The sequence below is a fragment of the Vulpes lagopus genome, chromosome 3 (assembly GCF_018345385.1).
Source record: "Vulpes lagopus strain Blue_001 chromosome 3, ASM1834538v1, whole genome shotgun sequence".
NCBI lineage: Eukaryota > Metazoa > Chordata > Mammalia > Carnivora > Canidae > Vulpes > Vulpes lagopus.
This window is the reverse complement of record NC_054826.1, coordinates 99,955,235-99,974,999: the sequence shown is the minus strand read 5'-3', so window position 1 is coordinate 99,974,999 and position 19,765 is coordinate 99,955,235. Positions and strand designations below refer to the sequence as shown.

Below are 19,765 nucleotides of genomic sequence, written 5' to 3'. Positions count from 1 at the left end.
CACCGAAAGAGGCCACCATGAGCTGCCTGGGGTGAGTTAGGGGCTTGCCCCTTGCTAGGAAAATCCAAAGAGGAAAAAAAAAAGTTATTTCTACAGCCTAATTGGCAGTGGAGATGATGCGCTGGCGCCGAGGGCTCCCTGGGGAGGTGATGAACGGGAAGCCCCCTACCCCGCCCAACTCCACTAGGGCTGGGCCAGGGGCGCGGGTGGCTGGCTGTCCCCTGGGAAGTTGGCACGCGTGTCACAAGGCTGCTAGCAGCTGGCCTCTGGACTCCGCTGGAGGCCCCCGCGGTTCCCCCCTCATCTCCCTTCAGAGCTGCCCTGGCTTCCATCTGTGTCGCCTCTGCCTCCTGGGACAGCCTGTCTCCCCACGCCTGCTTTCCCGTCTGCAGTTCATCCCCAAGCGACTGGCAGTGGGTCAAGAAGAGCCCAGGTTGGGGAGGCACCCCCTTGGGTGCACTCGATTTAGAGCCTGGAAAGCCGGAAACCTGGACACCTGGGGATGCCGGGTCCCCCCAGCATCCCCGAGGCGCTGGTGGGGAGGATGAAACAGCAGCCTCTATTGTCAGCGCGTGTCAAGAGCAACATGAAAATTGGGGAGGATGCTGGAGGAAGGGGCGGCGCCCAGCTGGGCTCTGCAGGGAGCGGGGTACCTTGGTAGTGTGGTTTCAGCCACCCCAACCCCCAACTCTTTACCCTCTACCTCCCCACCCCACCCCCAGGCTGTGGTGGGCCACATGCTGGGTTCCAGGATAGCAGTAGGGATCCTCATGCAGAACTTTCTATGGGAGAGTTCTGAGGGGGCATGGAGGAGTCACAGATACAGTTATCTGTGATTCTGAGGGCTGAGTGCCAGCAGCCCAGGGCTAACTCAGCGGGGGGCGGGGTGGGGGTTAATCAGGGCAGGCTCCCTGGAAGAGGCAACAGGTGCCAGTGCTCAACTCAGTGACCCTCAGAGTCTGGCAGTATGTCCTATGGGGGCAGAAAGACAGTCCCCAAGAAGAGTTAATCAGGGCCAGGCATCTAGCTACAGAAGTGGACCTTACCAAGGCAAGGGTGGTGCCACTTAGTACCCAACACTGCATACTCAACAGTACCGCGGTGTGAACCACCTTGCCTAGGATGGGTGGCCACAAAGAGCTACAGTGGTGGCCTTAGGATGCCCCACTGAGGAGAGATAAGATTTAAATGAGAGATTGAGTGCAAATAGGTGAAGCTGTGTGTGTGTGCATGTGTGTGCACGTGTGAGCATGTGTGTGTCTGTGAGCTTGGCAGAGGCTGGAACCCACCCAAGTCACCTCTGAGAGGTGGTCTCCGTGGCCAAATCAGAAGGCTTGGGGAGGGCAGCCCCAGTGGCCCAGCGGTTTAGCGCCACCCTGGGCCCGGGGCGTGATCCTGGGGTCCCAGGATCCAGTCCCACGTCAGGCTCCCTGAGTGGAGCCTGCTTCTCCATCTGCCTCTCTCTTGGTCTCTAAGAATGAATAAATAAGAGCATTATCAATTGCCTTTAAGAAAAAAAAAAAAAAAAGAATGCTTGGGGAGAAAGGAGAAGGAGCAGTGAGACCAGGAAGCACAGTAGCCACATGTGGCTTTTTAAAATTAAATTCAGTGGATATTAAATAAAATTTAAAAGTCAGTTTCTCAGTCTCATTAGCCACATTTCCAGCGCTCAATAGCCCCATATGACTAGCAGTCACTGTGCAGGACAGTGCACATTTAGAACATGTCCATCATTGAAGGAAGTTCTCTTGGACGGTGCGGCTGTAAAATTTGGGTCAGTGGTGGTAATGTAAGCAGAGGGTCTCATCTTCCTTCATGACGGCAGTTCATCCTGCAGCTCAGAGTCTAATTTGGGTCTATCCCCAAAGGGATCCCAGTTTGATGAAGTGATAAAATGACTTTCTAATTAGGACAGGCCAGGCAGCTTGGGAGGTGTGACGTGGTTAAGAGGGAGCAGCTTTGTGGTCGGCTGTATTTCAGGAAATCTGGAAGGAGAGGGAGGGGCAGGGAGTGCTGGAAGAAGTTAGGATCTGGAATCCTGACAGACCTAGCTTGGACCCCCCCAAGTCTGCTCACTGGCTGTGCAACCTTGAGCAGGTTAATTGACCTCTATGGTCTGCTTGTAAAACGGGGTTGGTAATCCTTACGTGTTCCCAGCAGGGATCTTGGTAGGAAATCACATAAACGAACACTGCCAACTGCAAGCAGAAAAGAGATTAGTTGAGAATCTGGGGGTAGGGTGTGAGGGAACACGTGTACCCCCTTCATCCTCTTCCGCTTTAATGACAAATGTCAGACACACCATAATGCAAAGAGATTGGGAGAATTCTATGAAACTGTGTAGAAGTACAAAGGACATACATAGTATGTGCTCAGCTAGTGTGGGCTTCCCCTAAGGAAGGTGTCTTTCTCCATCGAGCAGGTTTCTCAACCATGGCACTTGTGACATTTGGGGCCTGATATGTTGGGGGCTGGCTTGTCTGTTGTAGGATGTTTAGCAGCATCACTGACCTCCACCCATTAGATGCCAGTAGCACACTCCCCAACCCAATTGTTTTTTGTGACAACTAAAACTATCTCCAGATAGTGCCAGATGTCCCCTGGAGGGCAAAATCACCAATTGAGAACTACTGCCCCAGAGTCATCTGCCTTTTTTTTTTTTTTTTTTCATCTGCCTTTAGTAGCACCCTCTCGCTGGGGCAGGTACTTCAGCCAAGGCTAGCTGTTGCTTGACCTCCGCCTCCCCCATGCTGTCTTGGGCTATCTGGCCAGATGCACCAGCTGCTGTCCCTTTCTGATGGCTTCACTGTGCAATGGGACAGAGGGACAGCATACAGTGTGGACAGACAGGGACAGGGATACAAGAACACTGGACCCCATGGAGATGTGCACTTCTGCCTCTGTCTGAATTTGAGCATGAGGATTCGTTCCATGCTCATGCCTCCTCTGCCCCCAGTGTGGTGGACAGCTGTCATAACCTTTGGGCTGGCCTGGTTCTGGATGCTGGGCCATTGCACTCAGAACCAAACTTCCGGAAATGTCTCTATCATGATACGCTGGCTGTGGCCCTGCAGATGTCAGGGAGCTGTACTCACTGTAGAGGTTTTCAGGGATCTCTCTCCCTGGCAGGGCTGAGGACAAGGCCTGGAAGGATGCGGCATGAGTGCTGGCTCTGACTTCCTAATGCTGCTGGGGATTAAAGCAGCCCTGATTGGTCACAGGAAGGTGGTGGCCTCACTGGGGCCAGGAACGTGGGGGCTGAGGATGTCGGGCAACGTGGTTCGAACCCAGTACCAGTCAGACCATCAGGCCTGTATGGGCCTCTCTGTGACCCGCTGCAGGAACCTGTAGGCAGAACCATGTAAGATGTTCCTTCCTTCCAGCGACTGAGACACAGGGAGAGTCCTAGGGTTTTCTGCCTCTGCAGCTCCAGTCTGTCTGGGTAGTGGCCAGTGCCTGGTGAGGAGAGAGCCTTGTGTTAATGTCCCCCAAGGAGCCCCTCCTCAGGATGTCCTGGGCTGGTTCCCAGGTATCTATGTGCCCTTCCACCAGCAAGCGGGACAGGACCACCGAGAAATGACAATGCAGTAGCTTCCCTGCGGTGAGGGCCTGCTCTGACTTCCACCAGCAGCAGGCCCAGAGCCAAAGGGCCAGATTCCCTTTCTTGTTATCACCCTCTTTTACCCTTAGCTGGTCCTCCCATCCTCTCTCCCAGGAGGAGACCCTCTGTCCTCCCCTACACCCCAGCCTGACTGTCCTTCCTCATTCTCACTCACTCACCAGATCTCATACATTCCCTTTCCTCTGTGTTTCTTAGAAGCTAGCCACTTGTCCCACCCCACACCCTTCCCTGTTCCCCTCTCAGCCTCACCCACTCCCCGAGTGCACCAAACCCCTGGGGTCCCTCCTCCTCTCCTTAAATCCAGAGACCCTCCCCGGGATCCTCAGTGTTCTCAGAGTTCAGCGATAGTATTCAAGGCCTCCCTCTCTAGCCGCATCTTGATTGGCGCTTTGCCCTGGGTAGGTGAGGAGGGCTTCCCCTCGCGGACCAGCTCCCTAGCGCAAAGGCCACACCCTCCGGAAAGCCTTCGCAGGCTCTACAAAGAAAGTTGGGGCTTCTTCCGAACTGTGGGGTTCAGTCTCGCCGCAGCCAGGTGCCAGGGATTTGCCACGGTGCCGGGGACCTGGGCGCGGCGGCCTGAGAGGTTGGAGGCGAGACACCTGGAGGCGGCCGAGAGGAAGCGGCGTTGGCAGCGCTGAACCGCCCCCCAGCTCCCCCGGAGCTAGCCGGAGGGTCCCCCGTGGGGGCGGGGCAGGGCGGGGCGGGGCCACCCGTAGGGGGCGGGCGCGGGGCCGCGGGCCCGGCCGGCTCGGGAGGGGCCGAGTGCGCTCGCCCGGCACAGGCTCGCGGAGTCGCGGCGCCCTCGCTCTGCTCGCGGGCTTGGCCACCCATACCTGCCGGCACCTGCCACGCCGCCGTCGCCGGCTCCAGATGGGGAAGGACCAGGGCTTCTCTCGGCACTTTCGGTAGTTCCCCCCTGCGCCCCGCGCCCCCGGGAACTGTGCGCCCTAGGCGCGGCGGACCCGCTTCAGGCGGCCTGAGAAGGGGTGGGGCTGGGGTACTGAGGTGGACACTCACCCGGCGCAAGGGGGCGAGCTCCCCGCGTTGGATGCCTGGAACCTCCACGCGCCCCTGGGGGTCGGGATGGGGGTCGGAGGGCACCGAGGGTTGGGACCGGAAAGCCCTCTTTCCTTCCTGCAATTGGGCAGGTCTGGGGAACTGGGGATGTGGTGGAGAGAGAGAGGACCCTAGCGCAGCCTCTAGGAAGACTCTGGACACGGATTTGCACCTGACCCCCCAGGCAGAGGGAACGGAGCTGGCTGACACCATTGTGTGGCCAGGGAAGAGCCCTGTGGTCTCCAAGAAGCCTGTTGGCTTAGCAGGGACCTGGGCTTCCTGGGGCAGCCGTACTGTCAGGGTCAGAGGAGCAGTGATGTGCCACAGTGGTCCATGAGGCCCCATTGTGCCTGGCTGTCCTGGGGTGGGGTGGGGGAGTGGATTCAGAGCAGACCCAGGGCTAGCCCAGACTGAGCTGCATGGAGGGCCAACACAAGCCAGGAAGGGCATCTGGCTCATGAGGCAGCCTTGCGCTTTGGCTTAATCCCAAGGACTCAAAGCAGGGAAAAGGCTACCAATCATCTCCCACCTGTGCACTTGGTGACTCACCATGGTTACCACCGGGGTGGGGGGAGGTGAGGGTCAAGGCCTTTTTGAATTGCTGCTGGAGAGTAGAGCTGGGATGGTCATCTGGCCCCCGCCCAGGTTGGACCTAGGGCCTTCTGGAGCCTGAGGCTAGAGCCCAAAGCATGAAGTGGACAATCTCCAGCTTGTCATCCATCTTTGGGCATGAGGCACATGGTAGATCTGGGAGGGTGTGGGGAATGTGCAGGCCAGGCAGACTGAGGTGTCAGGTTCCAGGGACCTTGAGTAACCATCTGGGGAATGAAGCCTAGGCTCTAGATTTTTGGGAATCACTGTGAATGGGTGAGGATGAGCATCAGGCCAGAATGCTCCTGGAGGTGTTGAGTAGTTCTTTCATTTTGGCCTCCTAGAACATTCAGACCCAGAACAGAGGTCACTGGGGGGCAGCCTTGATGCCCCCGCCTCCTGGAGGATCCACATCCCTTCCCCCCCTAGCAGGCAGCTTATACTGCCTGCCTGGTCTTATTAAAATCCTACCCATAGAAGTCAGGAGAACTGAGTGGAGGACTCCAGACAACCTCAGAGGAGTTGTATTTCAGTTGGCTGCAGAGCCATTGTTCCCATCTTCCTTCCTCCTCCCCACCATGCCCTTGGCACTGGCTCCTGGTACAAAGAGCATGGAAGGGAAAGTTGGGATGCAGTCAGGGAGGCCTCACTAGCAACCAGAACTTCAGAGACCCTCAGCAGAGTCCTGCCACAGTGCTGAGGCTCGGAGGCTGGCCTTCTGTCCAAGCTGTGCCCAGGGCCAGCTGTGTAGCCCTGGCAAGTTAACAGATCTCCTCTGAGCCCCCTGATCCTCTGTCAGAGAGTCCACTAGGATGTTAACTGCTGCCATTACTTGGAGAGGTACGCTTATGCTGCTGGCGGACTCCCCCCTTGTTTCCTGAGTCACTGAGTCCCCTCCCCGTGCCAAACTCTGACTGGTCACTATGGCTCTCAGCCCAGCTACAGATCTAGCCCTCAGGGAGCTTCCAGCCTTGCAGAGGACACTCACAGGTACCAGGGAATCATCCCAGGGTGTACGCTCCGCACAGGGTCCATCCAAGCCTCCCCACTGCCTCCCATCACATCCAGGTGCTCTCTCTGAGAGGAGGAACCACAGAGCCTTCAGCTCTGAACCCAAGTGCCTGGCTGGCACAGACAACAGAGTCTTACTGAAGCATGTAAGATCAAACTCACAGAGGGCCAGCGCTGGGCGTTGAAGGTTGAGCCCAGTGTAGCTAGGAAGCAGAGAGAGGACCCTGGGCAGGGCTGCAGCCAGGGCAAGAGTGTAAGAGGTAGGGCTGGATGTGGCGGTTCTGGCAATTTCTGAAGAGGCAGCTATAGAAAGGGTTGGGCAGAGAAGCAAGCAGGACGGCTGGGAATGTGATGAGTGTCTGGAGGAAGTCTGACCGTGGTCGGGCTGTGGTTTCAATTTCCTCCAGCAGACTTGCCGGAAATCAGGTAAGAAGATGGGTGGTGGGGGATCCCTGCTGGGGTTTGGCCTAGCAGGTGCAAGGGCATGAAATTCGGAGAAAGGCTAGAAGTGGGAAGGCAGAGACAGGAAGAGGAAAAGGTCCATGGATGGGATTTGGGGGCCCTGAGTAATGGGGGCGGCCCGATTGTGACTTTTCCGAGGTGGGTAGCCGGGCACCGTGGTCCTTGTGTGCCCCCCCCCGCCCCCGCCGGTTGGGGCGCAAGTGCCAGCACCGCGGGGGAGAATGAGGCGCCGGCTGCTGGTTCCCCTGTTACCCCTCGGGAGGGGCGGGGGGAGAGCCTAGGCCGGCGCCCAAGACAGGAGACTTTAGGCCGCGGTTTGGCACGATCGGGCGCGGTCCGGGGCGCGCCCCGACTCAGCGGTCCTCGCCGGCAGGATCTTCATCCCCAAGAAGCACCGAGCACGCTTCGACGAGGTGGTGTCGCAGGGTCTGCTTGGCAAGCTGTGCCGCGCTCGGCGGACGCAGGGAGCGCAGCGGCTGCGCCGGAGCCGCAGCGAGGAGCGGCCGGAGCGCCTCCTGGTGTCCACTCGCGCCAGCGCCGCCCCGCGCCGCCCGGATGAGCCGCCCCCGCGCAAGGCTGCCTCGCTGCTGGGCGGCCGCGCGGGCCCGGGGGGCGCGCGCAGGTACCCGGGGCGCGCGGGCACGGGCCGCGGATGCCTCCTAGTGGGCGGGCTGGGATGCACATCTGGGCAGAGGGCTGGGGTCCGGCGTGGACACCTGGGGGTGGGGGTGGAGGGCAGGACGCCGGACATCTCTATCCTCTACCGCCTCCACACCCCAGTCTCCCTCTGCCCATGCTGCCAGCCCCCACCCCGCCCTTTCTTTCTTCCCAGGACAGTCCGAGTCTACAAGGGCAACAAGAGTTTCGGCTTCACACTGCGCGGTCACGGGCCTGTCTGGATCGAGTCTGTCCTGCCTGGTGAGGGGTGGGCGGGTTGTCTAGGATGGGGTGAAGCACTGTTAGGCTGATATTCAGTAACACCCCCCCCCACACACACACACACACACACACTCTGCCCCTAGGTTCTCACCTTATTTAGCCTGTGTCCTCTAAGTGTCCCAGAGTCACTGTCTGAGTTGGGGCAAACCTCTACCAAGCTCAGGGTCACTGAGCTCAGAGAGCCAAATGTTCCATCCAGACCTTTCCTATGTCCACGGGGAGGGCTGGGGGCCCTGCCTCAGACACTGGATAGCCAGGACACACCTGATGCTTGCCCAGGCTGCACCCAAACAGCATGCCCTGTGTGGAGTGCCCACTATAAACTGGCACTTGCTGGGCAGGCCAGACTCCGAGAAGCATCAGGCCTCGGGATCTCTGCCCGCTATATGGTCCCCTACCCTCAATCTGGACTCTCCTCCTACCCCCACCCAGCCTGCCTCTTTTTGATCCTGGAACAGTGATATCTTGAAGAAGGCAGAGCCTTCTCAGTGCAAGAATTCTTCCTGCCTCTCCAGGGTGGGTGGGGGGAGTGTGGGAAGAAACTCATTTCTTCCTGAGGTAGCACATTCCATTGTGGAAGGTCTCTGTGGGGCAGAAATGTTTGGTGGTGCTAAACTGAACCCTCCCTCCCGCTGACCACCCCACGGGGCTGGGTCACCCGCTCTCTCTGTCCTGCACCCATATCCTCCCAGCACCTGAGGATGATGCTCCTGGTGATGCATCCCCATTGGTGGCCCTGCTCATGATGACTCCTTTCTACCCTTCCCCATCTCACACCTCTCATGCAGGGATTTGTGGATTGGACACCTGATCCCCAAAAAAGTGCCATCCTGCCTTTATATCATTGTTCCAGCCATCCGATCATTTTGAGACCAAATCCTTTTGAGACTGACATGTCCCAGTTCTTCTCAAATTTGTGCATTACTAAGTTGTCAACACAGTGTTGTAGGGGAAAGGGCCACGACTGGTCCTTTAGAAATGAGTAATCTCTCCTCTTTCTCCTTTCCAACTGTGCCACGACCAGCACAACTACCTCCCATCACCTACATGTGCAGACAGGGATACGAGCTTGGGGCCATGTTTCAAATCCAGCTGTGATGTTCTCCCCAGCCCAGCCTCCAGGTTGGAAACCCCATTCCTTCCTTCTCATAGGAAGCCAAGTGGATGCTTCAGTGAGAGCTTTTACAGATTGGGAAACTGAGGCCTTTAGAGGCTCTGGCAAAGCAAGGACCAGAGCCTAGGATCTCCTGACTCCTGATCCAGTGATCTTGAATCCCTGGCTACAATCCCTCTGGCCCTCCCACCCCAGGCTGGCCCAAGCTTCCTGACAGGCCAGGTTGGATTTATCACCACCATCGTCCTCCCCTCTCCTTCTTTTCAGTCCCAGGGGAAGGATTCCCCTTCCCAGCAAGTCTTTCATGAGCTCCCTCTTCCTCCCTGGACAAACCCCACAGCCTCACCACAGAATTCCTCACAATCTGAGATTTTCTTTAGGCATTTGTCACTAGCCCCCCTTGCTTCCAAATCAAATTTATTTTTTTAAAGATGTTATTTATTTAATAGAGAGAGCCAGAGAGCACAAGCAGGGGGAACAGCAGCGGGAGAGGGAGAAGCAGGCTCCCCACTGAGCAGGGAGCCTGATGCAAGGCTCAATCCCAGGACCCCAGGATCATGACCGCAGCCAAAGGCAGACACTTAGCCAACTGAGCCACTCAGGCACCCCCTCCCCCCAATCAAATTTAGACTAACAGCTGACCAAAGAGGCAGAAAGGAAAAAAAAAACAAACCCTAATCCACAGGAGCAAATCTACCAGTCCCCTCCCCAGGTGTTACATTACTCAAGGCTACCCAGGCAGAGTGAGAATCAGCTGCTCCCATGTGTATAAAATGCAGGTTTTATTATTATTCTGGTATGGTGAGGCCAACAGATCAAGAGATGGTTACCATTTAAAGAAGAGCTTGTCCCTCACAGTTCCCAAGAGCAGGGGGCATGCCACACCACTCAGGGCCATAACACACAGGGCCATAGTGCATGGGGAAGGGAAGGATAGGCAAAGCAGGCTGAGCAGGTACAGGATTAGTCCGAGCTGGCTCTGAGGCAGAGGAGCTGTCCCCAGTTGGCAGGTACCTGGCCCTGGGAGATTAGGGCAGTATGCAGATGTGGCCCAGGATGTGAGAGCCCCATCGGGAAGGGATTTGGGCGTGGGCTCTGGATCAGTTGGTGTGCATACAAGAAGACCTCTTCTGAGTCAGTTATTTACCATGTAGGAATTGGCTAGCCAGTTGGAAGGCTGTGCTTCCTGGTTCAGCAAGACCCCAAAATACCAAAGCCTCAGGAAGTACAGAAACAAATAAGCATGATTAACACGCCATGTTTCCCAGCCTGGGGGAGGAAGCTGCCTCCCTGTAGGCAGATGCATTTTCTCCCAATAACAAAGACACAGAGGAATCTATGATGTGAACTGTTACATGCAGGGCAGAGAGCGGGGTTCTCAGCATGTGTACAGATGCTACAGAAATACGGCTCCCAACAAACTTCCTTGTTTCTGCTCTCCCGCAACAGCTCAGGCTGATCAGAGGTCCACACTGTGCCCCAAACCCTCCCACCCTTACCCAGGGGCTCACTCCCTGCTCAGAGCAGCTGAGAGCAGAGGGATGCTGGGTCTAATGTAGGATGTGCTGGCCTGAATTTGGCTCTCCTTTGCCACTCATCCTATTTGGCACCTGTAAAATGGGCTCACAGACTGCAGCCCTGCCCAGCTGACCAGCACACACTCTCTTCTTGCTTCTAGGGAGCCCGGCTGACAATGCGTCCCTCAAGTCAGGTGATCGGATCCTTTTCCTCAATGGACTAGACATGAGGTCAGAGGCTACTGGGGACATCAGAGCTGGGTGACAAACCCATCTTCCAAGACTCTTGACTTTTGGGACACCTAGCCCATGGTCCCAATCTCCTATGACCAGTTTGTCTCCAGGATATACCCCTCTTCCTATGGGAACTCTTGAATTTGTCCCCTCAGACTAGATAGGATGTCACTTCATCCTTCCAACCAGAAAGTACCCCAGCTCCATGCAAGGAATACAGAGGGTTTTTTTTTGTTTGTTTGTTTTGTTTTTGTTTTTAAAGATTTTAAAGTAACCTCTACACCCAATGTGGGGCTTGAACTTACAACCCTGAGATCAAAAGTGACATGCTCTCCTGCCAAAGCCAGTCAGGTGCCCTGAGAATTACATGGACTATGAGTGTCTTGCCCTTTCCGGGGAGCCCTGCCTAGGGATGACATGGGCACAACCCCTCTGCACCCAGAAGTGTCCAGCTGGTCCTGGAGCTTCTCCTGCAGAGGAGATAAATAGGCAGGAGAGGCAGGGCCCTGGCTCCTGGTCCTGGCCCAGCCTCAGACTGCTGAGTGGCTTCTACAGGCAGGACATGGATATCTGGTGGGTGGCTGTGGACAGGGCTCATCCTGGTCAGGCCCTCCTGGGCCATCTCTTCTTGGCAGGAACTGCTCCCATGACAAGGTGGTGTCCATGCTTCAAGGCAGTGGTGCAATGCCCACACTGGTGGTGGAGGAAGGGCTCATCCCATTTGCCAGCGGTGAGACACCCACTGCCACTTGGCTTCATGGCCCATGGAGACCCTGCCAGGGTCTCCACGTGTGGGACTTACAAGTCCGCAGAGGACTCTGCTTTTCCCCCACACCTGCAGCCTCCCTCCCCAAGTGGTGCTGTAGACTCCAGTGGGACAGCCTCAGGGCCCTGCCTGGGGCTGTCCCTCTGTGCCTGTCTTCAGCCTCTGGCAGTAGGTGTGCCTCCCGAAGCCTGGCACTCACCCCAGCTGCAAGAGAAACTGCATCTGACCTGGGGATGCTGGGTCACCCGTGCCTCTCCTGCCTGTGGCCCTGACAGACTCCGATTCTTTGGATTCCCCCAACCCGTCCTCGGCGCTCACCTCCCTGCAGTGGGTGGCGGAGATCCTGCCTTCCAGTATTCGGGTGCAGGGGAGGACTTTCAGCCAGCAGCTGGAGCACCTACTCACGCCTCCCGAGCGCTATGGGGTCTGCCGGGCCCTTGAGAGCTTCTTCCAGCACAGGTGGCTGGGCCAGAGGGGTGGTGTGAGCTGCCCTGGGTGGGCCTCCAATCCTGCCCAGACTCACCATGCGGGTCTCCCTGTCTGTGCCTCCTGAGTCTCCTTCTCCTGGGAGAGACTCAGAGAAAGCAGCAGCTGGTACCAGGGCCACCAGAGTGGTGGTCAAAGTGCCCTACCACAAACCCTGCCTCTGAAACCCCCTAGCCACGTGACCTAGCCCCTGCAAAGTGAAGTGCTGACCTGCAACGTTGTTTGTGGGAAGGTCACAAGACTAGCCTGTGGGCATTTGCTACTAGCCGGCCAGGTCTGTTGGGGTTGGTTTGGGGTTTTCCTCTTTGTACCTGAGTGCCAGCAGCAGGCAGCATCTGTCACCATCCTTGGTCCAGAGGGTCATTGTCATGGTCTGTGCAAACCCCTCACCTGTTCACCCCCTTTTCTTTTTTTGTTTAAACAGCTTTATTGAGACAAAATTCACACACCATAAAATTCACTCTTTTAAGTGGACAGTGCACAGCTTTTTCATTGACAAATCTGAGCACCCATCACCACACTCCCATTTTAGAACATTTTCATCACCTCAAAAAGAAACCCTGCACCTCTTCGCTGTCATCCCCTCCTCTTTGGCCGCCACCCCTCTCCCACCCCAAACAACTGCTAATCTATGTTAGGGTCTTTGAGGCTTTCCCCATTCTGGGCTTTCCTATGAACAGGCTCCTGTAGTATGTGTGGGATTTTATGTCTGGCTTCTTTCACTCAACATCATGTTTTCAATGTTCATCCAAGACAGAACATCTACTTCTTCCCTTTATCTTGGCCAAATAACATTCCACTGTGTGTATAGACCACATATTGTCTGTGCACTCATCTGTGATGGACACTTGGCTTGTTTCCACCTTTTGTTCCCTTTTAGCTGCCCCCCCCACCCCGCTTCTGTGTCCCTCCCCTGCCAAGGCCACCAGTCCCATGAGTTTAATGGACATCCTTTTCTCTGATGTATTCTTGAAGTGTGGGCATTGCTGTTTCATAGGATGTATTTTTTTAAGTTTTTTTTTTTTTTAAGTAATCTCTACACCCAACCAACATGGGCCTCAAACTCTCGACCCTGAGATCAAGAGTTGCATGCTCTTCCCACTGAGCCAGCCACATGCCCCCTCCCATATGATATATTTTTGTTCTACATCACAGTTGGGGATATTCTGTGCATATTCTGTGTGTGAATTTTTTTTTCACCAAGTGCTATTTGTTTAGATCTGTCCATGTTGCTCTGTATACATGTAAGATTTCATTGATTTATTTGACAGAGAAATAAAAAGCACACAAGCAAGCACACACGGGAAGCAGTAGGTAGAAGGAGAGGGAGAAGCAGGTTCCCCACTGAGCAGGGAGCCCCATGCAGGGCTCAATCCCAGGACCCTGGGATCATGACCTAAGCCGAAGTCAGGCACTTATCCAGCTGAATCACCCAGGAGCCCCCTCTCTGTATACATTTAATACATTGTTTATAACTGTGGCCAAATTCCTGTGGACCAAGGGTGCAGGTCTTATCTATTTACCTGCCAGTGATAGAAACAGGCTTGTCACCACTCTCTTCCATCTTGATAGTAGTGATGAACATCATCATGCACATTTCCCCATGGAGCTGTGTATGATTCATTTGAAATTTACATCTAAGAGCAGCCTTGCTGGCTATTAAGGTGTTTGTTTTCTGAATTTGACTAGATCTTCCCAAATTGCTTCCCAGAGCACTGCTATCACTCACATCCTCGGGGCTCCCTCATCCCCATGTCCTCACCAGCATTTGGCACTATCCAGCTTTCTACTCATGCTAGTCTTTTAGGCATAAAGTGACATCTTATTTTATTTTGGGTTTTGTGTATTCGTTTTTTTTTTAAGATTTTTATTTATTTGAGAGTGAAAAAGAGAGCGCATGAGAGAACAAGCACAGAAGGAGAGGGAATTCCCCACTGAGATTCCTCACATTCCCCACTGAGCAGGGAGCCCGACATGGGGCTGGATCCCAGGGATGATGACCTGAGCCAAAGGAAGACACTTTTTTTTTTTTTTTTTTTTTTTATTGCCAAAGGAAGACACTTAGCTGACTGAGCTACCCCAGGTGCCCCTATTTTGGGATTTTATTTTATTTTTTAAGATTTTATTTATTTATTTAGGAGAGACAGAGAGGGAGACAGAGAGAGGCAGAGATGCAGGTAGAGGGAGAAGGAGGCTCCTCGAGGGGAGCCCGGTGTGGGACTTGATCCCAAGACCCTGGGATCACGACTTGAGCCAAAGGCAGATGCTCAACTACTGAGCCACCCAGGTATCCCACTATTTTGGGCTTTTAAATTACTATTTTAAACATCTTTTAATAGCCTTGTTAGTTTTTTTGTTTGTTTGTTTCTTTATCTATAGAATACCTTTTTAGACCCTTAATGCATTTTTAGTTTACGGGCTTTTTGTTCTTGTTAATTTGGAAGAGTTCCTTGTATATTTTAGACACTGGTTGCTTGTGGATTTTAGACATTGTAAACATCTTCCACTTTTCTTGTTATTATTTCTTTTATATCTAATATCAGTGTGCCAAAAGTGGGCTTCTTTGAACAGATACCCTTGATTTTGTAAAATCAAATTCAGTACATTTTGGGCCTTATGGCTTTGACTTTTGAAATTTTAAGAACTCTCTCTCCACCCCACCCCCCACCCCTGGCCAAAAGATATTTTCCCTCACTGTTCCTATTTATTTTACAATTTTGCCTTTCATATGTTGTCTTTTAGCCACCTAGAGTTCATCCTTATGTGTGGTGTTACAAGAGGATCCAGTTTTATTTTCCCATATAGTCCAAGGATCAGCAAACTATTTCTACAAAGGGCCACATGTTAAATCTTTTAGGGTTTGTGGGCCATATGGTCTCCACAGAAACTATTCAACCCTGCCATTGTAGCTCGAAAACAGCCACAGACAATGGATAAATACACAGTCATGGCTGTGTTCCAATAAAACTTTCTTTACAAAAACAGAAGGTGGGCCAGATTTTAGGCTGCAGACCATCATTTACCAATCCCTGATATAATGAATCCACTTGCCCAATGCACTGTGTGTTTTCATCTTACAGCGACTCTATGGGGTAGATGCTATTTTTATCCATGTTTTACAGAGGAGGAAACTGAGGCACAATGGAATTAAGTATGAGAAAGGTCACTTGGTTGGTAAGTGGCAGAGCCAGGATTTGAATCAGGGTGGCCCATCACCAGGACCTGCATTCCTACCTTCCCTCACTTCTCTGTTTTGGCTGGGGTGGGTTCCATGGCCTGCAGTGCCCCCATATCCCTCTCTCCCTCCCCTGCATTGAGCCCCTGAGAAATGAACCCCTTGCTTCTGCACCCTTCCCCAGGAACATTGACACCCTCATTGTGGATGTCTACCCTGTGCTGGACACACCTGCCAAGCAAGTCCTTTGGCAGTTCATCTACCAGCTGCTGACTTACGAGGAGCAGGAGCTCTGCCAGGAGAAAATTGCATGTTTCCTGGGCTACACAGCCATGACAGGTAAGCAGCCTCTCCCCCTCTCCAGCCCACCAGGTGAAGAGCCAAACACCTGTTCTCAGATTACAGCCGACCTGGGCTTCTCCCACATATAAATGGACCTCCATATCATGCAGACCCATGCCAGCTGCACCCAGGCTGGTCCTACACTTGCCCCCACAAATGTGCCTTCTCAGTTTGATCTTTAAGTAGCACTGCAACATTACCTTGGACTCTAGACACCCTACCTATCCACCCGGAACCCCAGGCTTCTCACCCACAGAATGGAAGTGACCTCAGTGGCTGTACATAACACACCAAGAAATATGTCACAGATCAAGAAATTCATGTGGTTTGTTTGCAGAGCTGGATAGCAAGCACACAGCTAGGTCACACCTGATTGGTGAGCCTTGATGCACACAGATACACAGTAGGGCCTGCCAGACCATCTGCGGCCTCAGTTTCCAACTGCTTCATACCTCTTACAGTGGGCCCCAGGTGCTCATACAACCATGCATGTTATCATTGAGGCCACAGGAGTCGAAAGTGTGCCAAACACTGTGCATTTGTTCTAGGCACTCTACACCTGCTATGGTAAAGCTTGCAGATATCCTACATTCTGGCCCTTGTGTGTCCACTGTCCCTAGTCCTAGGGACCCACAATTTGCTGGAGGAGGCTCGAGGGTTTTAGCAAGAGGCTCAGAACATAGTCTGGGTAGCAATGTTCCATATGTCTGCCTAGACCTGGAATCTTGCATCTTACCCCAAATGAGAAGCAGGGCCTGGGGTCACAGATTGGTGCAGACAACTGCTGTCTTCACTCCTGTATTTGGAGGCCATTTGGCTGGCTGAGAACACAAGGGGCCCATCTCCTGTTCATGTTGCACAGCAGAGCCGGAGCCTGAGCTGGACCTGGAGCCTGAGCCTGAGCCTGAGCCTGAGCCGGTGCCGGAACTCCAGCGGCGGAGTTCCCTGAGAGCCTCCTCCATGTGCCGCCGCAGCCTCCGGTCCCAAGGTCTGGAGGCCAGCCTCAGTTGCGGTGAGGCTCTGGACCAAAAGGCGGGACTGGGTGTGAGGATGCCAGCAGGGCTCAGTTTTCCCGCCTGCAGAATGGGGTGGGTGAGATGAGAGATCCCCGAGAACAGGTTAAGCAGGGCTGAGTGATGGCCCTCCTGATGGACCAACCACCAGGGCTTGCTGGTTCTTTCTCCATGGCTATGAACCCAAGCCTTAGAGCTCAGAGGGGTCACTAGACTGCTCCATGGTGGACTCCACCCTCCCCGATTCCCCTGGCAGGTCCCGGCGACTGCCCCGAGATGCCTCTTCCTCTAATCCCAGGCGAGCGCCAGGCAGGCGATGGCACGTCCCTCCCTGAGACCCCCAATCCTAAGATGGTGAGACCTCACTGCCCTCCTGGTGGTTCTGTGGCCACTGGGAATAGGTGGCTCATGGGGCTGGGGCAGATCCCTGCCTTCCTGATCACCCAGGCCTGACCTCTGAGGCTATGTGAGGGCCTCATGGGGGAGGTGAGGGTGGGCTGGACTCACCCTGGCCTCCTCTCCCTGAAGATGTCGGCCGTCTATGCAGAGCTTGAGTCCCGACTGAACAGCAGCTTCAAAGGGAAGGTGGGGACCTCGTCCAGATCCCGTGCCTCCCCACCAGTGCCCAGCCCGGCAGGCACAGCAGGTAGGGGCTCAGCCAGCCCCGGTTCCTGAAAGCAGCACTGGCCTGTGGCCTCTGGGCTACCTATCTAGGTGTTGCCCCCATCTAGGGCACATCCTTGGAGCCTCCCCTTTGTTCCATGACCATGTGACTGAGTTGTGGGGAACCTCAGCAGCCTCCATGGCAAAGGTCCCTCAAGGTCAAGGTCATCAGAGGCCTTCCCATGTCCCCTGTGATCCTTACCCCTACTGCAGATTTAGAAAAGCAGAGGTCTTCCCTTGAAGGAGCCCCAGGTTAGCATGTGGCTGTTGGATAAACTATTAAGTGCATGCATTGCTCTGTGAATGGCACAACTGGGAAGATGGTTTCTCTGCAGTTCAGAAGGCAGGACCCCTGGACAATGTTCCTGTCAGCCAAGGGCCTGGTGGGTGTGGGAACCACCTCATGATCCTTGATCTAGGGTCTGGAGAAGTCCCCCTCTGCCCTTTCAGTTGTGTTCAGTTGGTCCTAGGTGGGACCCCTGAGGTCCCTTCCAAGATAAGCTGGGGTCTGGCCTTTCCTGGGGCTAAGTAGTGCTCCCTCTCACCTGCTCTGACCTGTGATTTCCCTCAGATAAAGGCGTGGGGAGGCAGGGTCATCTAGGGTCTTCTTGTGCTGTGTCCAGAGAGGGAAAGGAAGGTACCCAGGGACACAGAGCCCACCTGCCCCCGGCCCCTACCCTCAGCCTGCACCTGGAACCCAGGTACTGACTGAAGAGGGGTCCTCACGCTTGATCCCCCACCCCAGGGCCCAGGACCCTGTCCAGCGTCTCGTGGCCCAGCGAGCGGCTCCTGCCCTCCCCCTGCTACTACCCACTGTGTTCAGGGGGCCTGGCCTCCCCCAGCAGCTCTGAGTCCCACCCCTACGCCAGCCTGGACAGCAGCAGGGCGCCCTCCCCACAGCCAGACCCTGGGCCCATCCGCTCTGACAGTCCCCCAAGCCCGGACCCTGCCCGCCCGCCCAGCCGCAGGAAGCTCTTCACCTTCTCCCGCCCCGTGCGAAGCCGGGATACTGACCGCTTCCTGGATGTGCTGAGTGAGCAGCTGGGTCCCCGGGTCACTGCTGTGGATGATTTCCTGAGCCCTGAGAACGATTACGAGGAGGTGAGCACATGCCAGCAGATGTGGAGGGTCAGGGCCCCAGGGGTGACATGGGGGTCTGTAAGGGGAACAGTATCCCTGGGCTCCTGCAAGAATCCTGTTGCCCTTGGGATCTGCCCCAGGCTACTCCTCTCCCTGCTCCAGTCCATCCTGAAATCTGTCCCAGACTACCCCACCCACTGGCTGAGATATCCCACCCTTTAACTCAGCTATGACACCCCTCACTCAAGGCTCCCCCATATACCTCGTCTCAGGTCACCCCATTCCTTTTCCCAGACTACTTGTCAGGCCATCCTACCCACAGCCTCAGGCTAACCCACCAGACTATCCAATCCTTGTCCCCAGGTTATCCCACCCCTTGCCCCAGGCTATCCCACCATCCCTCACCTTGCTCTGCCCGGGCAGATGAGCTTCCACGATGACCAGGGAAGCTTTGTGACCAATGAGCGGAGCAGCGCTAGTGAGTGCATCAGCAGCAGTGAGGAAGGCAGCTCCCTGACCTACTCCTCCATCTCCGACCACATCCCCCCACCCCCACTCAGCCCCCCGCCTCCACCACCCCTGCCCTTCCATGACCCCAAGCCCAGCTCCCGCACCCCTGATGGTCCCCGGGGCCCTGCTCAGACGCTGGCCAAGCCCCTCGCCCAACTCAGCCACCCAGTCCCTCCACCGCCCCCGCCCCCCCTGCCCCCACCGGTGCCCTGTGCACCCCCAATGCTGTCCCGGGGCCTGGGCCACCGTCGAAGTGAGACCAGCCACATGAGCGTCAAGCGCCTGCGGTGGGAGCAGGTAGAGAACTCGGAAGGCACCATCTGGGGTCAGGTAGGTGGCCTGGGGCCTGGGGTGCCCTGTACCAGGGGAGTCTGGCCTGGGGAGCAGCATTGAAGACAAGACCCTGGCCAGTTTCTAGTGCCTGGCATTTCCCTGCTTCCATTCCCCCAGCATCAGAAGCTCAGGGCAGCTCTTCTGAACTCACCCCCTGCAAAGGACCCCTCAAAACAGAGCCAGACCTCTCAGCCACCCCCGTTAGCCCCCTTGGTTGGCCTCAGTCCCTTAGCAGTCCCTTTATCCCCCTGCTCCACTGAAACTTGCTGTCTTCTGCTTGTGTGCATTACTGTCCTCACAAGGAGGCAGTTCACCACCCCATACCTTGGATGATTTAGCTTCTCCTGCAGTCTCCTCTGGTCCTCAGTTCTCTCCCAGGGCCTGATGAGGGCTCTCCCTTAGTAGTTCCCAGAGCAGCCCTTAGAGGATGGGTGGTGTGGGGGGTGGCAGTCCAGCTGCCAGTGTTCCTCTTCCCTGTGAATCTCTCCTGGCCTCCTCCACCCCTGCCTTGCAGCTAGGGGAAGATTCTGACTATGACAAGCTGAGCGACATGGTGAAATACCTCGATTTGGAGCTGCACTTTGGCACCCAGAAACCTACTAGTGAGTGGCCTGGGGGTCCTGGGGGAACCCTCATACCAAGCCATCTGTGGAAGCCCACCTGCTGCCTTCTGTGGCATCCCAGGGCTTAGAGTCCCAGAAGTCTGTGCTGACTGCCATTTACTTCCTGTGTCCCTGAGTTTACCTCCCAGAGCTTCAGTTTTCCCATCTCAAAGTGGACATAATCATAGTAGTATTTATTTATTCCATGCTCACCAAATGGTATTTATTCCATGCTCACCAAATGCCAGA

At 55.2% G+C, this 19,765-nt stretch overlaps 1 protein-coding gene across 3 annotated transcripts in view; it reads left to right on the top strand.

Annotated features, from left to right (window-relative positions):
• LOC121487758 (Grid2 interacting protein) overlaps nucleotides 1-19,765 on the top strand; it is a 33,962-nt gene that overhangs the window by 9,778 nt on the left and 4,419 nt on the right. Inside the window, exons 1-13 of one of the 3 annotated variants that reach the window (XM_041749745.1) lie at nucleotides 18-31; nucleotides 7,116-7,364; nucleotides 7,575-7,660; nucleotides 10,474-10,543; nucleotides 11,182-11,276; nucleotides 11,588-11,771; nucleotides 15,158-15,312; nucleotides 16,181-16,327; nucleotides 16,585-16,682; nucleotides 16,857-16,974; nucleotides 17,737-18,092; nucleotides 18,495-18,911; nucleotides 19,429-19,516. In XM_041749745.1, coding sequence (XP_041605679.1) covers nucleotides 18-31; nucleotides 7,116-7,364; nucleotides 7,575-7,660; nucleotides 10,474-10,543; nucleotides 11,182-11,276; nucleotides 11,588-11,771; nucleotides 15,158-15,312; nucleotides 16,181-16,327; nucleotides 16,585-16,682; nucleotides 16,857-16,974; nucleotides 17,737-18,092; nucleotides 18,495-18,911; nucleotides 19,429-19,516 — 2,077 coding nt within the window. Of the gene's footprint in view, nucleotides 1-17; nucleotides 32-4,421; nucleotides 4,528-7,115; nucleotides 7,365-7,574; nucleotides 7,661-10,473; nucleotides 10,544-11,181; nucleotides 11,277-11,587; nucleotides 11,772-15,157; nucleotides 15,313-16,177; nucleotides 16,328-16,584; nucleotides 16,683-16,856; nucleotides 16,975-17,736; nucleotides 18,093-18,494; nucleotides 18,912-19,428; nucleotides 19,517-19,765 lie in introns of those variants that run through there. The other 2 variants (XM_041749744.1, XM_041749743.1) reach the window with 2 other exon arrangements.